The 16,929-nt window shown below is 44.0% G+C and overlaps 1 protein-coding gene and 1 long non-coding RNA gene across 2 annotated transcripts in view; both read right to left on the bottom strand.

Moving 5' to 3' along the window:
• Positions 1-567: 567 nt before the first annotated feature.
• LOC309556952 lies at positions 568-2,030 on the bottom strand. Its single transcript, XR_014225355.1, has 3 exons — positions 1,900-2,030; positions 1,111-1,270; positions 568-1,021 (listed from the first exon to the last, which is right to left on the bottom strand). It is a non-coding gene; the product is annotated as an uncharacterized lncRNA (long non-coding RNA).
• A 6,149-nt stretch (positions 2,031-8,179) lies between these two features.
• Positions 8,180-16,929, bottom strand: part of LOC309556874 (aquaporin-4-like) — a gene marked incomplete at both ends in the record, with an annotated part of 46,375 nt that continues 37,625 nt past the window's right edge. The window contains one exon of the mRNA XM_082259407.1: positions 8,180-8,458. Coding sequence (XP_082115533.1) covers positions 8,180-8,458 — 279 coding nt within the window. The remainder of the gene's footprint in view (positions 8,459-16,929) is intronic.

The following is a 16,929-nucleotide window of genomic DNA, read 5'->3' as shown; positions in this document are numbered from 1 at the left end:
TTTGTCTGCATAAATTCTCAAAAAATAAACTTTGTTTGCAGTGAACAATACCAATGTTTTGTTTTTTTCAGTACCAAAACCATAAAAAAAATTAACAGGCACCAAACAAAAAAAATTTCCTTTGTGTGACTTCTAACAAGACAAAGCTGTTGGGCCTTATGACTTGAATTTGTCTGTTTTTTTTATTCTGCCCTAATGAAAGTCAAAATATTACCAGGTACTTAACCCCACAAAAAACAACAACAAAAACAATTACAACTGCTGGTAGTTTTTTGGTTCAGGCAACCCACAACCTGAACTAGTGGATGGGACAGGGTAATCTGTTGATGCTCCATGGTAGTATTGCCTTTCCTGAAAAGGCATAACTTGAGTGGGTGTAGGTGGCATAAGTTGGTGAGTTGTCAGGGGGCCAAGGGTGGAGGCAATGAGGGATGGAATTAGATGTAACATGTGGGGCCTGGAGGGATTCAGCATATTACCATAATCATCCCAGTATGGGTGGTTTATTGGCGGGACATACGGTGTCCTTTGAGGTGGTGGGTACTGGTCATAAGGGGGATATGTGTGGGGGAGGGCTTGCATACATGCTGAGGATGTTGTTGCCTCCTCATCCACAAAGGATTGAGCGGTTGACATCAAAGCCATCCTGAGCACATATTTTTTCTCTGGGGGGACCTTTTTACAAATGCCTAAAATTACAGTGAGAAATGCTGTGTCTTTACACAGGTTTTCAACCATTTTGGTGGACATCTCATTGACCACCTGTAGAATTTTATCCATGGGCTTCCCACCACAAGCACTTCCCCTTGTAGATCTTCGGCAAGGCCTAGAGACATTGCTAGGCCCCGGTTCAGCCTCCTCCTCAACTGGAGAAACATTCCTGGAGATTGGTCTTGACATGGTTTCCTCTTAAGACTCTTCCTGGTCAATAGTGTCTTGTAATTCCTCCTCCTCCGCTGCCTCCTCTGACTCCTCTTCCTCTGGCAAACCCTGTGAGCTGCCTTGCCAGCTTGCTTGGGTTCTGAAATACAAATCAAAAATGTTGAATTTTATTAATTATTGTACCATTTTATATGTAAACTACAGTAAATATACCTGCTGACAACCTACTCTCGCATTTCCAACACTGGCTTTAAAAATTCAAACTCCCGGGCATGGGCATATGGGGCTAGTCTTCTAAACCCAGAACCACTTCTTCCTTTTTTCAGTTTACGGAGATACCGGTTGTAACAGTCTTTAAGATTTTTCCATCGTGTTTGTAATGAGTGCACTGCAAAACATAAAGACAATACCAAGTTCAAATAATTTTGCTTTCAGATACCTGGCCATAAGTCATTCATTTGCTAGGCTGCATAATGAGTTGATAGTGGGAAAACAACCGCAAGCTATAATATCCATTACACCTGCAGAACAATCTGGGATGTGCTAAAGGATGTGGTCAGGGCTGTCTTTCATATTGATTGGACCCTGGACAAATATTTTCTTGGGCCCCCCACACACACAGACTAGACCGAGCGATTTTCCGGTGGCTGCAAGAAAGAAAAGACAGAAAATAGCTTTATTCCCCCACCAACAAAGACAGATTCCCTCCTGTAAAACCATTGTGTGCCCCAGCAGGGGAAGACGTCCCCCGAGGAGAACACAGTGCACATTTTTACCATTCACGGATTGGTTGCTAGCGATTATTGCACATCATTGCTGCTTACCTATTGGTTGTTAGAGCTTACTGCACATCATTACCGCTCACTCACTACCTTGCTAGAGGTTACTGCACTTTACTATTTAATGATTGCCTGCAACTCATCCCCTTTCCTCCTCTGCAAGCTCCAGTCCTGCCCCGGTATAAGGAATAATGGGTGCAAGCTGCAATGTGATAAGTAGCATATATAAACCGCTTACTTTTTTATGACCGTTCTGTAGCTGCTAAAGAGTCCCAGGTTTCATAATATATGCGAGCCACTTCCAACCATGCTCTCTCCTTCTTCACATGATCCTTGTATAATGGATCTCTGATGTCATATACTGCTAGACGTTCTCTGACAAGCCAGATGATTTCTTCATTGTCTTGAACTTGTCACTTGTTGTTTCTTGGCCTGGGCATGCTTCCTGCCATCTCCCACGCTCCTCTACCATGAGCTATAGGAAGTGATGTGTTTGGGAGGCTTCATGGCACCTTGTTGCTTCTCCCTCCTCCTCCCTGAGGCTTTACTCTGATGTGAAGGGCTACCAGAAGGTTCACGGCTGCATCCCCAACACAGACTGCTGCAACAGCCTGTTAGCGGACATCTGTCATTGGAGACACAGAGGATTTCTCTCCACAATAGCCACCTACCAGATCCTACTGGCAACTTAGTATCCAGCCACGGGGTTGCCTCTACATCCTGATCCATGGTTCACAGCAGGTTCCTTGCAGCCATTGTGTTCATCTGACGGTTAGTGGAGTGTGTATCATGAGGCTGATATACCATGGCATTATATTTCCACTGGAACTATTCTTATGATCAATAAAAACTTTTTAATGCAAGTTTCCTTATCTCCAGTATTACACCAGTGCATATATACCTGAGTCCTATGCGCTTTCTTGAGAGTTTTTTTTTTTTTTTGTGTGTGACTAGCCTTTGATTGCATTTCTCCCAAGGAATTTCCTCTCTTCAGCAGCTTTGGGCAATTGGTCTTTATGACTTTCCGGTCATGTCATACACACTACTGGAACCTGATGCTTTTTGTTTGTTTGTCATAGAGCTGTACCACTGCCACCAACACTGCACATGCTCCCTTCTTCTAAATCCTGTAATTAACTAATATCAGTACAGCTGGGTTAAAGGCGGGGCTAAACCAGAGCCAGTCACATGTCCTGTGACGCTGTTTTTTCAGATCCCTCCCCCAGGTTCTGCAAAGAGGATGGAGCTATCAGCCAAGGAGCTGATTAGGCCTAACACGTGTCTGACTCTGGTTTTGTCCTTCTCCCAACCTGGGCTGTATGAAATTAGTTAGTTAGCAGATTACATCTACAGTAAACTGTGTGTAAACATGGCTTACTGTAGATGAAATCCCCTAATTTATTTCACTATGATCCAGGTTGGAGGCAGGGCTGAAAAAGAGCTGATCACATGTCCTGGGCATCCCTCAGTTTTTTAAGGCCCTCCCCCCAGACTGTACTGGAGCTGTTAGTTAAGGATCTGATCCACCCCAAATTGTTGGTGCACAAATCAGATCCTTGACTGACATCTCCACTCTGCTTTGGCCAGCCTGAGGGGGAAGGACCTAAAAAAATCTGAGGGAGTGTCACAGGACACGTGGCCTGCTCCAGCTTTGCCCTGCCTCTAACCCGGACATGCTGAAGGCAGAAGGAAAAAATAAGTCACGTGATCTGATTAAAGCAAAAGTTAAAAAGCTATTTATTGATACAATATAAAAGTGTTAACCTTGTGAATCATAGCTGTTAGTGTGCCACATCATTTAGATGGGACACTACTGCCAGGGTTTAGAATAACTTTAAATCCCCTGAAAAGCACATTGATAACTCAGATGGGATTGGTTTTTTGGAGTTTTTTTTTTCACAAACAAAGTGGAGTTACTATTAAAGTCTTTCTCCTTGCATTTGATCTATTGTGACCAGCTACATTTCCCTAAAGGAAAGCATTTTTATAAATTATTTTATCAATAGCGAACCAGTTTGAAAAAGTTCAAAGCCATGCCATGTGTTAGAAATATCCCAGATGTCTACCTTGAAAACAATAAATCAGAGTAACTGATAACAGACCTATTTACAAGATGCCACCATATAAAAAGGGTTTCTAAAAAAGTAGAGGTATATAACTAACCAGAACTGAAACAATTTGCTTTTTGAGATTAGGTGATACCTGATAATGTAACAAGAGCTATAGATGTACTAACCGGCTGCTATTGGTAAAACTCCTTAATGCAGCCTAACTCACTGCACACTCTATGCAAATTCTGATAAATCAAATTTGAATGTTTTTTTTTTTTTTCTGTAATTTCTTGTATTTTTAGGTTATTTTTCATGTCACAAGTACATTGGCATGGACTTGACATACTTTTAAATTCAAACACTTAACGTTGCTCAGTATTGTATCTTTAGAATCTATACACCATAGCATTTCATAAAAGTTCTTTTTTTTTTTTTTTTGCTAAGAACTGCTAATGTAATTGAATTCCTAAAAAAATGATCCTCGTCATTGTTTTATTATGTTGTCCAATGTGTTTCCTCATATGCTCAACATTCCCTCCCAGTCCTTTTTTTGTACAGTTACATATTTTAATATAGCTAGAAAGGCTAGATGCAACAAATGACAAAATGGAAAAAAAACAAGCTGATATATGTGGAATCCAGGAGTGACTCAGTTCCCAAATAAGTACACAAAGACAGAAATGAAAGCCCCGTAGGACTTTTAGGAGACACACAAAGGACATTAAAATGACATTAATTTATTACATAGAAAAGTGCATACAAAAAAATCAACATTATCAATGGTGATCATCAGTATAAAAGGAATACAAATACATACAAAATATCACTTCATCTATTTCTGACATTCCAATATAATGTCATTATCAATCTGTGCTGTATGGATCGCTACACATTTCACAAATTTAATAGTTTGCTTCATCAGGAGAAACACAGATATGAATAATTGAAGCCATGATCAGAATCCTCTCATATAACCATTAATGTTCCTCTACATCCATATGACCATTCCAATAGATAGCATAGCAATAAAAGAAAGATCCTTTCTCCTCTCAAAAAGTGCAACTCTTCCCACCAGGAGTTGGGGAGAGAAGGGATATCAAGCCAGAAAGATATAAAAAGGCAAAGCCTCAGGATGTAAAAGCCAGAAGATGGGATCCTAGGACTCGATGGTCTCGCTACCAGTAGGGATGATCGAATGGTTTGGGTCGACCATCGGTTCGACCCGAACATTGACTGTTCGAAATTCGGCCGAATTCCGAACTTTTTGCTGAAAAAGTTCGGAATTCGGCAACCAGAACCGACCAAAATGCAATGGGACAGGAACTGGGCTTTAAAAGCCCGTGATTGGGCCAGAACCATCAGTAAAAGCCAGGGAGCAGGAGGATGCTAGGAATCTAATTGGAGTGACTAGGGGGTCCAGAGTCCAATCAGTAGTGAATACGCCCCCCAGTATATAAGATAGCCCCGCCAAATCTCTAGCATTGTAATAAAGGGATGTGGAAGAGAGTGGAAGCAGTTCTGTTACTCCTGCTTCAAAAGTGTCATTTAGCAATTATTAGTGTGAGAAAAGGGATATCTAGTGTAGTTAGGGTACTATTTTCCACTATAGTTAGATTTAATAATCTAGTTTCTGTAGGGAAATTGTTAAGTGTCAGGGTGACTGTAGTGTAGTGTAGGGTTAACTGACTCTGACTGCTATGGCAGGGTGACCAAACTCTTCCATGTCAGGGTGACCGCCATAGAAAAAAGATCATTTGTATTTCAATTGTATAAATACATATATGTGTGTGTGTATATATACCCCTATACAGAAGTTCAGATGTTATGCCTGCCTCCAAAGACGCCCAAAAAATGCCCAAAAAAAAAAAACGCCTGCAACAACACACCTGGGCGTTTTTGTTGCAGGCGTTTTTTTGGGCATTTTTTGGGCATCTTTGGAGGCAGGCATAACATCTGAACTTCTGTATAGGGGTATATATACACACACACACATATATGTATTTATACACATACACACATATAGGTGTGATAGGAGCGAAGCCCTATGCCTGCAAATAATTTCATTAGCGCAGGCATAGGGTTCTGCTACTTTCACACCTATATATGTGTATGTGTATATATACATAAATGTGTGTGTGTATATATACCCCTACACAGAAGTTCAGATATCATGCCTGCCTCCAAAGACGCCCAAAAAAACGCCTGCAACAAAAATGCCCAGGTGTGTTGTTGCAGGCGGTTTTTTTGGGCATTTTTTGGGCATCTTTGGAGGCAGGCATAACATCTGAACTTCTGTATAGGGGTATATATACACACACACATATATGTATTTATACACATACACACATATAGGTGTGATAGGAGCGAAGCCCTATGCCTGCAAATAATTTCATTAACCCAAGCATAGGGTTCTGCTACTTTCACACCTATATATATGTATGTGTATATAAACATACATGTGTGTGTGTATATACTCCTACACAGAAGTTCAGATGTCATGCCTGCCTCCAAAGACGTCCACAAAAAAAGCCCAATAAACGCCTGCAACAAAAACGGCCGGGTGTGAAAATAGCGGAGCCATTATCCTGCTCTACTGCAATTCTAATACAAATGATCTTTTTTTCTGGTTCTGGACATGCTACAGAGCTGAAACTTCACAGGTACACTTTTTAGACCCACCAGACACTAAATCCAAAGAAATCTCTTTTTTTTTTTTCAATACTTTTTTCAATAATTGGCTCTCTATCAAAAATGACAATTTTTAAGAACTTTTTTTGTGTGATTAATAGTCCCTGGGGCATGACCCAGAACCCTAGGCACTTTTTAGGGGCATTTATTGGGTTTTAGGGTTTCAAAATTGTGTTTTTTGATTACCGAAGATCGGGTCCCATTGATTTCAATGGGGTTCTGAAATCCGGGCCGAACTTTCGGGAAGTTCGGGTGTTCTGGTCGAACCAAACTTTTCGATCATCCCTAGCTACCAGACCTCTTCAGCTCCAGACCATCAAGTCCTAGCCTTTTCATATCTTTATGGCTTGATATCCCTTCTCTCCCCAATGATCTTTCTTTTGTTGCTATGCTGTCTATTGGAATGGTTGTATGGACGTAGAGGAATATTAATGGTTATATGAGAGGATTCTGATTATTGCTTCAATTATTCATATCTGTGTTTCTCCTGATGAAGCGAACTATTGAATTCGCGAAACGTGCTGCGATCCATACAGCACAGATTGATAATGACATTATATTGGAATGTCAGAAATAGATGAAGTGATATTTTGTATGTTCTTGTATTCCTTTTTGACTGATGATTACCATGGATAATGTTGCATTTTTTGTATGTGTTTTTCTATTTATTGAATTAATGTAATTTTAACGTCCTTTGTGTGTCTCTTAAAAGTCCCATGGGCCTTTAGTTTCTGTCTTTGTGTAAATGACCCAATGGCACTTCTCTCGTTACTATTTCAGCCTCTGAAATATTTTTTTTCAAAATCACAAAATACTTTTTTATAAAATTCTTTATTTTTGTTCATGCGACTGCAACCCCTCTGTTCTATACTGCTTTGAGAGTGCTGATGTAATGGCAGGGAATGAGTCTGAGCAGAGCTGTAGGGGTCGTTCCAAAGTTAGCACTGTTGGAGCTTCCTCATTAGACCGCTTCTGCATTGGTGGAAGCATCCAAAGTGCAATGTTATGCATAACTAAGTAAAGAAAATGCAGAGGGCAGACATTGCAGAGGCAAACTCTAATTCAGTGGGAACCAAATACCATAGATGGCCCTAAACAAGAAGTTTTTGGCAGAACTGTGAACAGGGAGGAATTAAAAATTTCAGCATGGGACTAAAGTTTATTAATTGTTATGTATAAAGTGCACAAAGTGATATTCATTTTTGGCTAGAGATACTTTACTTTCTTTCCTAAACATTGCTTTCCTGCTTTTCAAAGTTTCTTTGTTATAGTTTATTTAGTATTGAATTTCTTGGTTCCTTACATTTACTTAGATTCTCATGCCTGATACACTTTCATAACATATTACATACCTTTATACAGTAATGGCCAGGATCTTGACATAGTAAGAAGTGTGTTTCTTTAAAAAAAACTATCTGCATTTGTTCTTTAAGAAAAGGTAAAACTTTTAGAACTTTACCATTTTAGATGCCACATGCACGTCAATGTTGGGAAAGGCGTGTTATCAAAAGCTGCTATAACAGATCTTTTTATTGTTAGCTTTAATACAAATGTCAAACTCTGGTACACCACAAATATTTTTGTTCACACCACTGAGACTAGCTAGTGAAGATGGAAAATCTCAGAACCTCTGGCTATTTCATTCTTGCACGTAATCATGAATGTGGCTGTTTGATGTTGACCCACAAGTACGCACATGTATCAAAATAATTTTTATAGATTTTTTTCTGATGATCTCAAATATTACATTTTTGTAACTATTACTGTGCCTAATATATTTTAGACTGTAGATAATATTTCACTTTCCGAGTCTTTTCCTTTCTTCCCTTCCTCCTGCTCAATGTCTATAACATGTACAGTCCCCCGATTATGTATTAGGTCATCTGTATCCACTTGGCTTCTATTGTCATCAACTTCAATGTATTTCCCTTTTGTTTTTTGTTTAGCTTTTTTCAGCGCTTCTTTTAAATGTTGTTTAAATTCAGCATCAGGACAGTAAATATAATCATAAGCTGCTCCAGCACAGATTGCTCCAACAATTGGTCCAATCCAATAAATCTAAAAAATAAACAAAAATTTAATTACATTTTTGCTTCCTAATCTGAAAAAGTTGATTATCTGGTTTTCATGGTGACTGAAATTACATTTGACTTTCCTAAACCTGTATCTGTTCTGGGTCAGTATGCAGACGACAAATTCCCACTGCATACCTAACTGGAAATGACCTCAGGAAGATTGATGTAGCTAATGTCAACTGGCATCAAATGTAACATTTTTTATCCTAGCAGGCTTTTTCATCAGGCTTGTGTTGTGTTTCTCTTGAAAGCTTAAATAAAGCTCTGAACTTTGAAATCCAAAGTATGCTGGGGACATATTATTTTTGTTCCAGTTTAGTGACTCTGAAACGTCTAAAAGCTGCGGGTCAGCAAAACTGCAGAGCAACTAGTATTTTGAGAAGGCAGTCCACAATGGCAGCCACTGTATTGCTCCTATAAAAGGCTTACTTTAAGAAAAAGCCTTTTGAATATCTAAGAATGAATTGCATTTTTGATACATTAACATATTTATTCATTAGACTTTTTTAAATATTACTATGTTTAAACAATAAATATTATTAATGATATAAATAGTAATGCTGAAGTGATGGGTATCAATATGTGAACTTTAATTATGACAAAAAAATTCACTGGTGGTTGGCCACATATACATATGTAGCACCCTACAGGTAGGTGCTAGGTAAATGTATAGTGGGCCTTGTCTGCCTAACAGCAGGGTTGTGATCTGTTTAGATAGGGTGTCAGGACTTCCAGATGTGCCTGCTAAGGGGAGAAGTATCCCCACTGGCTCCTGTGAGAGGCTTGTGATAGGGCAGTGTGGGAAGCCCAATCAGAGGACACATCCCAGCCTGTAACTACCCCAGAAGGCAGATTAGGCTGCAAAGAATTCTGGGAGTGGGTATAAGTTTGGGGGGAAGTGCGTGGCATGGTGTCTTTGGCGGGAGCAGAGTCCCAGGAAGGAGAGTGCGGCTGTCTCTCCTCCTGTCTGAGGAAGGTGGATATCTCAGGGTGTCGCCTGAGTGTCCAGAAAGTGCTGAGTTGAGCTGAGGGGATCCGGTGTGCCGAGAGCCTGCGGAGAGAGAGGGGTCCAGTCCCAGGAAAGCCTACACAGGTCGTGCATACAGAGGATTGCCCTTGAAGTTAGAGGAGACTACTCCAGAAGAGGTTCTGGGATCCAGTGTCAGCTAGCTGTAAAGGGGGGCACCTAGGTTGAGGACCCTGAAGCTACACAGGGGGGGTACCTAGTCAGTGGACCCTGAAGAGTTTGAGGTCAAAGGGGGCACCTGCAGTTTGGGCCCTGAATTGTACAGAGCGTGCCAGTTACAGTGACAGCTATACAGAGTTCTACTACATACTACCTCAAGATGTGTCAGGCAGGGGGAAGTATTCAGCGACTTTCACAGTACAACAGTGTCAGGAGTTCTACAGTTCTCAGTCTTGGATCTTCTGGACTATAAGTCAAGGATTCAGCACTTCTTCTGTTCTACAGAGTGTTCTCAGTGTCAGTGAGCGTTGGCTGGCGCCGGCTGGCGTCAAGGAAGCGCCAAAGGGCATTTCAGAAGTAAAGTCCCAATTGTAATTAGTTCAAGCCTTAAGGAGTATCCCACTTATTCCCTTCTCCCATCCCCTTTATTCCAATAAAAACCACAAACAAAGATGCCGGAGCTGTTGCTGCTTCAGTTGTCACACCCAGGGTCACAGCTTACATGGGCTGGAGAGATTACCGGTACTAATGGCAGATCCACATCAGGCCATAGGCCTGGAAACCTTGCTACACATATTTAAGGACTTTTATTTTTTCATCACTTGAGACACTGTTTAAGTTGCGCTGGATCATTATTTGTATCATATCTTATAGGGGTTAAGTGAGAGCACCTAACGGTGCTGGGCAGCAACTAAGGATTCACAGTTTTGTGAGCACATTGATTTGCTTGTGATTTATGTACATTAGGTTTATATGCCACAGATAGTTTATGGTATTTTGTATTAATAGTGATTGCATTAATTGTCCTTTACTTTTCACACTAAGTTTTCTTCTCGTTCATCCCAGCGGCCTGAATGAAAATAAATGATGTGTTTTGGAGAAACACACTGTACTAACTATGCATTGTTATTACAGCGATCTTCCTTTTGAGTTATTGTGTTCTGACAGGGGTACTGCCACCCGCGCCGGAACACACCGGTCAGAGCTCCAATGAAGCAACTAAAGGTAAAAAATATATTTTAAAAATATTTTTAATCATGCTGTTTGAATGGGAAAACATAACAAACATAAGGCGGGATTTTCTGACATTTGAATACAAATGTGAATCTACACTTCAAATGGATGTGTTTCATAGTTTCATAGTTGGTAAGGTTAAATAAAGACACCAGTCCATCTAATTCAACGTGTGTGTGTTTGTGTGTGTATTTGTGTCTCTACCACTTCCCATATCCCTGTATAATGTGTTAAATAGGATGCCCATCTAAAAAGTTTTTTTTTAAATTAGTGATGCTTACTGCTGAAACCACCGATTGTGGAAGAGTTCCACATCATTACTATGGTAATGTTTATATTTGATAAGTACTACACAACAACTGGATTAGAGCTTAAACGTCTTTAGTGATGATTGGAGTTGAGCGGACACCTGGATGTCCGTGTTCGGCGGGTTCGGCCGAACTTAAAAAAAAAGTCCGGGTCCGTGTCCTGGACTTTTGCCGAACTTTTCCCAGACACCGAACCCCATTGAAGACAATGGGGACCCGAACTTTCAGGCATTAAATGGCTCTAAAACACCAATGGAAAGGGCTAGAATGCTGCAAATGGCAGCAAAACGTAGTTAAGAGCATGGCAAGTGCTCTGCAAACAAATGTGGATAGGGAAATAACTTAAAACAACAAAAAAAAACAGAAAAATAAAACAATGTACTTCATCTCTGAAGGACGAGGCCCATATGGAGTAGGAGGGAGGTTGAGGTGGTGGTGGATGTGGCGGTGTCATAGGCGTGCGCACAGGGTGTGCCGGGTGTACCTGCACTGTTTGCCAGTGAGGAGATGGGAAAGATCTCCCTCGGACCTGCTCTGCTCTATTTCACTTTGCCAGCAGGGAGAGTAATGTATCGGGGGGCCATGTACATGTAGGCAAACACATGCATGTGTATTTAAACTTTGGGGTGCACACCCTAATGCAATAGGCTGCGCACACCTATGGGCGGTGTAGGTGGAAGCGGCGGTGGAGGAGGACCAGGGCCGGATTAAGAGCATCATGGGCTTGGTGCTGAGGATTTTGAAGGGCCTTAAGGGTCGTGCCTTGGCATGCACCCAGAGGAGGAAGGGTGCAGCCATGCATGCCTAATTCAACATGGGATGCTGTCTCTGAAGCCCATAAACACATCAATGCATAGGCAACTGTCCCTCCTTGTCCGGCCTTCGTGCTGTGTGGGGAGGTTCTGAGGGAGCTGCCTGGGGAAGCGAGCATAGAAGCCAGACTTCTGTGTTTACAAGTGACAGAAGAGTGGTAACAGTGAATATGGCCAACCCGGGGCCTATATAAAGGTAGGGGCCTGGAGCTGCAGCTCCAATAGCTCCTACGTTAATCTGGCCCTGAGGAGGACGAGGTAGCCAACACTGCTTCTTTTCAGAAATTTTAAATGAGGGTACACCCCAAAAGAGTGAGAAAGAGCAAAAATAGAACAATGGCTGGGTAAGGTCGGTATCCATCGCTATTCTGCACAAGGTACGGAAAAGTCCCGTGGGATCCATGCCTGGTTCATTTTAATGAACGTGAGCTTGTCCACATTGTCTCTGGATAGGCGGCTGCGCTTGTCTGTGATAACGCCCCCAGCCGTGCTAAATACCCGTTCAGATAATACACTGGCTGCAGGGCACGCCAGCACCTCCAAGGGGTAAAGGGCGAGCTCAGGCCATGTGCCCAACTTGGAGACCCAGAAGTTGAAGGGGGCAGACCCCTCATTCAGTACGTCTAGGCGTGTGCACACATACTGCTCCACCATGTTGGTGAAATGCTGCCTCCTGCTAAGACGTTCCATATGAGCTGCTGGTGCTGCTGTTTGTTGTGGCGTGCTGACAAAGCTTTTCCACATTTCGGCCATGCTAACCCTGCCTTCTGAGGTGCTGGCGGTGCCCTGGTTGCGTTGGCGACCTCTTCCTCCTCCTCCTCCTCCTCTGCCTTGTGCTTCCACTGTGGCCCCGCTGTCAGGTAGGAATGCCAGCAGCATCGCGTCTACCAGCGTGCGCTTGTACTCGCGCATCTTGCGATCGCGCTCCAGTGAGTGAATTAAGGACGGTATGTTGTCCTTGTAACGGGGATCCAGCAGCGTGGCCACCCAGTAATCAGCACAAGTTAGAATGTGGGCAACTCGGCAGTCGTTGTGGAGACACTGCAGCATGTAATCGCTCATGTGTGCCTGGCTGCCCAGAGGCAATGAAAGGCTGTCCTCTGTGGGAGGTGTATCGTCCGTGTCCTCTGTATCCCCCCAGCCACGCACCAGTGATGGCCATGAGCTGGCCTGGGTGCCACCCTGCTGTGAACATGGTTCCATCTCCTCCTCCAGCTCCTCCTCCTCATCCTCCTCATCCTCCAGAACTGTGCCCCTGCTGGACAATTGTGTCCCTGGCGTTTGTGTGTGCAGGAACCCACCCTCGGAGCCCCTTGCGAATGACTGCCCTGAAAGCCTTGGAAATGTTACCTCTTCATCCTCCTCCTCCTCCTCCTCCTCATCCTGTGCCACATCCTCTTCCATCATCGCCCGAATAGTTTTTTCAAGGAGGCATAGAAGTGGGATAGTTAAGCTGAGAACGGCATCATCGGCACTGGCCATGTTGGTGGAGTACTCAAAACAGCGCAACAAGGCACACAGGTCTCGCATGGAGGCCCAGTTATTGGTGGTGAAGTGGTGCTGTTTCGCAGAGCGACTCACGCGTGCGTGCTGCAGCTGAAACTCCACTATGGCCTGCTGCTGCTCGCACAGTCTTTGCAGCATGTGCAAGGTGGAGTTCCACCTTGTGGGCACGTCACATATGAGGCGGTGAGCGGGAAGGCCGAAGTTACGCTGCAGTGCTGACAGGCGAGCAGCAGCAGGGTGAGAACGCCGAAAGTGCGCACAGACGGCCCGCACTTTCTGCAGCAGCTCTGACATATCGGGGTAGTTTTTAAGGAACCTCTGCACCACCAAATTCAGCACATGCGCCAGGCAAGGGATGTGCGTCAAACCGGCCCAGAGCTGCTATGAGATTTCGCCAGTTATCGCACACCACCAGGCCGGGCTTGAGGCTCGCTGGCAGCAACCACTCATTTGTCTGCTGTTCCATGCTCCTCCACAACTCCTGCGCGGTGTGTGGTTTGTCCCCCAAACAGGCAAGTTTTAAAACTGCCTGCTGTCGTTTACCCCTGACCGTGCTGAAGTTGGTGGTGAAGGTGTTACGCTGTCCGGATGAGGAGGCGGTAGAGGATGAGGAAGCGGAGTAGGAGGAGTTAGGAACAGGAGGCAAACTGAAGCGCCCTGCAATCCTCGGTGGTGGAAGGACATGCACCAAATTGCTATCCGCCTCAGGCCCATCCGCCACTGCATTTACCCAGTGTGCCGTTAGGGAGATATAACTCCCCTGACCGTGCTTACTGGTCCACGTATCGGTAGTTAGGTGGACCTTGCCACAGATGGCGTTGCGCAGTGCACACCTGATTTTTTCCCCCACTTGGTTGTGCAGGGAAGGGATGGCTTGCCTGGAAAAGTAGTGGCGGCTGGGCACGACGTACTGTGGGACAGCCACCGACATAAGGTTTTTAAAACTGTGTGTCTCCACCAGACGGAATGACAGCATTTCAAAGGCCAAGAATTTGGAAATGCTGGCATTCAGGGCCAGGGATCGCGGGTAGGTAGGGGGGTACTTCCTCTTCCTCTCAAGTGTTTGGGAGATGGAAAGCTGAACGCTTCCACGGGACATTGTGGAGATGGTTGGTGACCCAGGTGGTGGTGTTGCTGACAGATCCTCTGTTTGCGGGGTGGCAGGTACCGGTATCACTACAGATGTGGCTGGAGCGGCCGAGACTGCAGCAGAAGAGGAAGCAGGATGAGCCAAAGTCGTTTCTTGGTTTTTAAGGTGTCTACTCCACTGCAGCTCGTGCTTTGCACTTAGATGCCTGATCATGCAGGTTGTGCTCAGGTTGAGAAGGTTTATGCCTCGCTTCAGGCTCTGATTGCACAGGGTGCAAACCACTCGTGTCCTGTCATCAGCACATTTTCTAAAGAACTTCCACGCTAGAGAACTCCTTTGAGCTGACTTTGGTGTGCTCGTTCTCTTGCTGCGTTGGGCAGTAGCAGGCGTAGTGTCTAGGGCACGGCCGCTTCGCTTCTGCACCCTGCTCCCTCTTCTGCTGTGCTGGTGGCTCTGTGCGACCACCGCCTCTTCCTCCAAACTACTCAGGTCACCTGCATGACGTTCATTCCATGTGGGGTCGAGGACCTCATCATCCTCCACATCATCTTCCACCCAGTCTTCACCCCTGCCCTCCTTGTCGGTCTCCACAATTCTGAACGCCGCAGCAGTTGGCACCTGCGTTTCGTCATCATCGGAGACGTGCTGCGATGGTCCTTGCATGTACTCATCTTGAGAAATAAGTGGTTGGGCATCGCTGCACTCAATCTCTTCCACTTCTGGGGCAGGGCTAGGTGGATGGCCCTGGGAAACCCTGCTAACAGAGTCCTCAAAAAGAAGATGAGACTGCTGTATGGCTTGGGGCTCAGACTGCTTGCCTGATTTCCAAGGGGGTGAGGTGAAAGACGGTTGGACATTGGCTGCAGGTGCCAACTCTGACCTTTCTGCAGTAGACTGGGTGGGAGACAATGTGAAGGAACTGGAGGCACTGTCAGCAACCCAATCTACTATCGCCTGTACTTCTTCAGGCCTCATCACGTCTAGAGGCACATTATGCCCTACCAAATACTGCTGCAGGTTCTGTCGCCTACTCACACTTGAGGAAGGTGTTTCACTTGTGCGTGTAGCTGGCACAGATCGACCACATCCTCTCCTTGCAACAGGAGCTCTACCAGCAGCACCACGACGCAGGCCACGGCCCCTATTTGACGGTCTCCTCATATTTCTGTAATTTATGATCTTGCCCTAGAAAGGTGTTTATTGAATAGCGGAACAAAACAACAAAAGTATCGCACGGGTGTATCTGACAGTCAAATATGCAAACTATGCCGCAATTTAATGTTTTTTACCCCAAAAGGGTGTATATTGAATAGCGGAATAGGAAAAAGGATAAAAAAACAGTGTATCTCACACGTACAAACACAGACTAGGCCCCGATTAAAAATTTTTGTACCCTAAAGGGAGGATGAGGAAGAGGAGTAGGAGGAGTTGGGAACAGGAGGCAAACTGAAGCGCCCTGCAATCCTTGGCGGTGGAAGGAGATGCGCCAAACAAATTTAAAAGGTGTATCTCACACGTACCGATACAGACTATGCCGTAATTTAATTTTCTTACACTCCAAAAGGGTGTATATTGAATAGCGGAATAGGAAAAATTTTATAATATGGTGTATCTCACACGTACAAACACAGACTAGGCCCCGATTACAATTTTTTGTACCCTAAAGGCAGGATGAGGAAGAGGAGTAGGAGGAGTTGGGAACAGGAGGCAAACTGAAGCACCCTGCAATCCTCGGCAGAAGAAGGAGATGCGCCAAACAAATTTAAAAAGGTGTATCTCACATGTACCGATACAGACTATCCGGCAATTTAATTTTTTACACTCAAACAGGGTGTATATTGAATAGCGGAATAGGACAAATTTTACAAAACGGTGTATCTCACACGTACAAACACAAACTAGGCCCCGATTACAATTTTTTGTACCCTAAAGGCAGGATGAGGAAGAGGAATAGGAGGAGTTGGGAACAGGAGGCAAACTGAAGCGCCCTGCAATCCTCAGCGGTAGAAGGAGATGCGCCAAACAAATTTAAAAAGGTGTATCTCACATGTACCGATACAGACTATCCCGCAATTTAATTTTTTACACTCAAACAGGGTGTATATTGAATAGCGGAATAGGACAAATTTTACAAAACGGTGTATCTCACACGTACAAACACAAACTAGGCCCCGATTACAATTTTTTGTACCCTAAAGGCAGGATGAGGAAGAGGAGTAGGAGGAGTTGGGAACAGGAGCCAAACTGAAGTGCCCTGCAATCCTCGGCAGTAGAAGGAGATGCGCCAAACAAATTTAAAAAGGTGTATCTCACATGTACCGATACAGACTATCCCGCAATTTAATTTTTTACACTCAAACAGGGTGTATATTGAATAGCGGAATAGGACACAAAAACGGTGTATCTCACATGTACAAACACAATCTAGGCCCCGATTACAATTTTTTGTACCCTAAAGGCAGGATGACCAATAGGAGGAGTTCGGAACAGGCAGGAGGCAGACTGAAGCACCCTCAAATCCTCGGCAGTATGAGATGA

The sequence above is a fragment of the Pelophylax lessonae genome, assembly GCF_965119305.1.
Source record: "Pelophylax lessonae genome assembly, chromosome: 5".
In the NCBI taxonomy this organism is placed as follows: Eukaryota; Metazoa; Chordata; class Amphibia; order Anura; family Ranidae; genus Pelophylax; species Pelophylax lessonae.
Note: the sequence above shows the minus strand (reverse complement) of the source record. Positions and strands in the feature narration are given on the sequence as shown.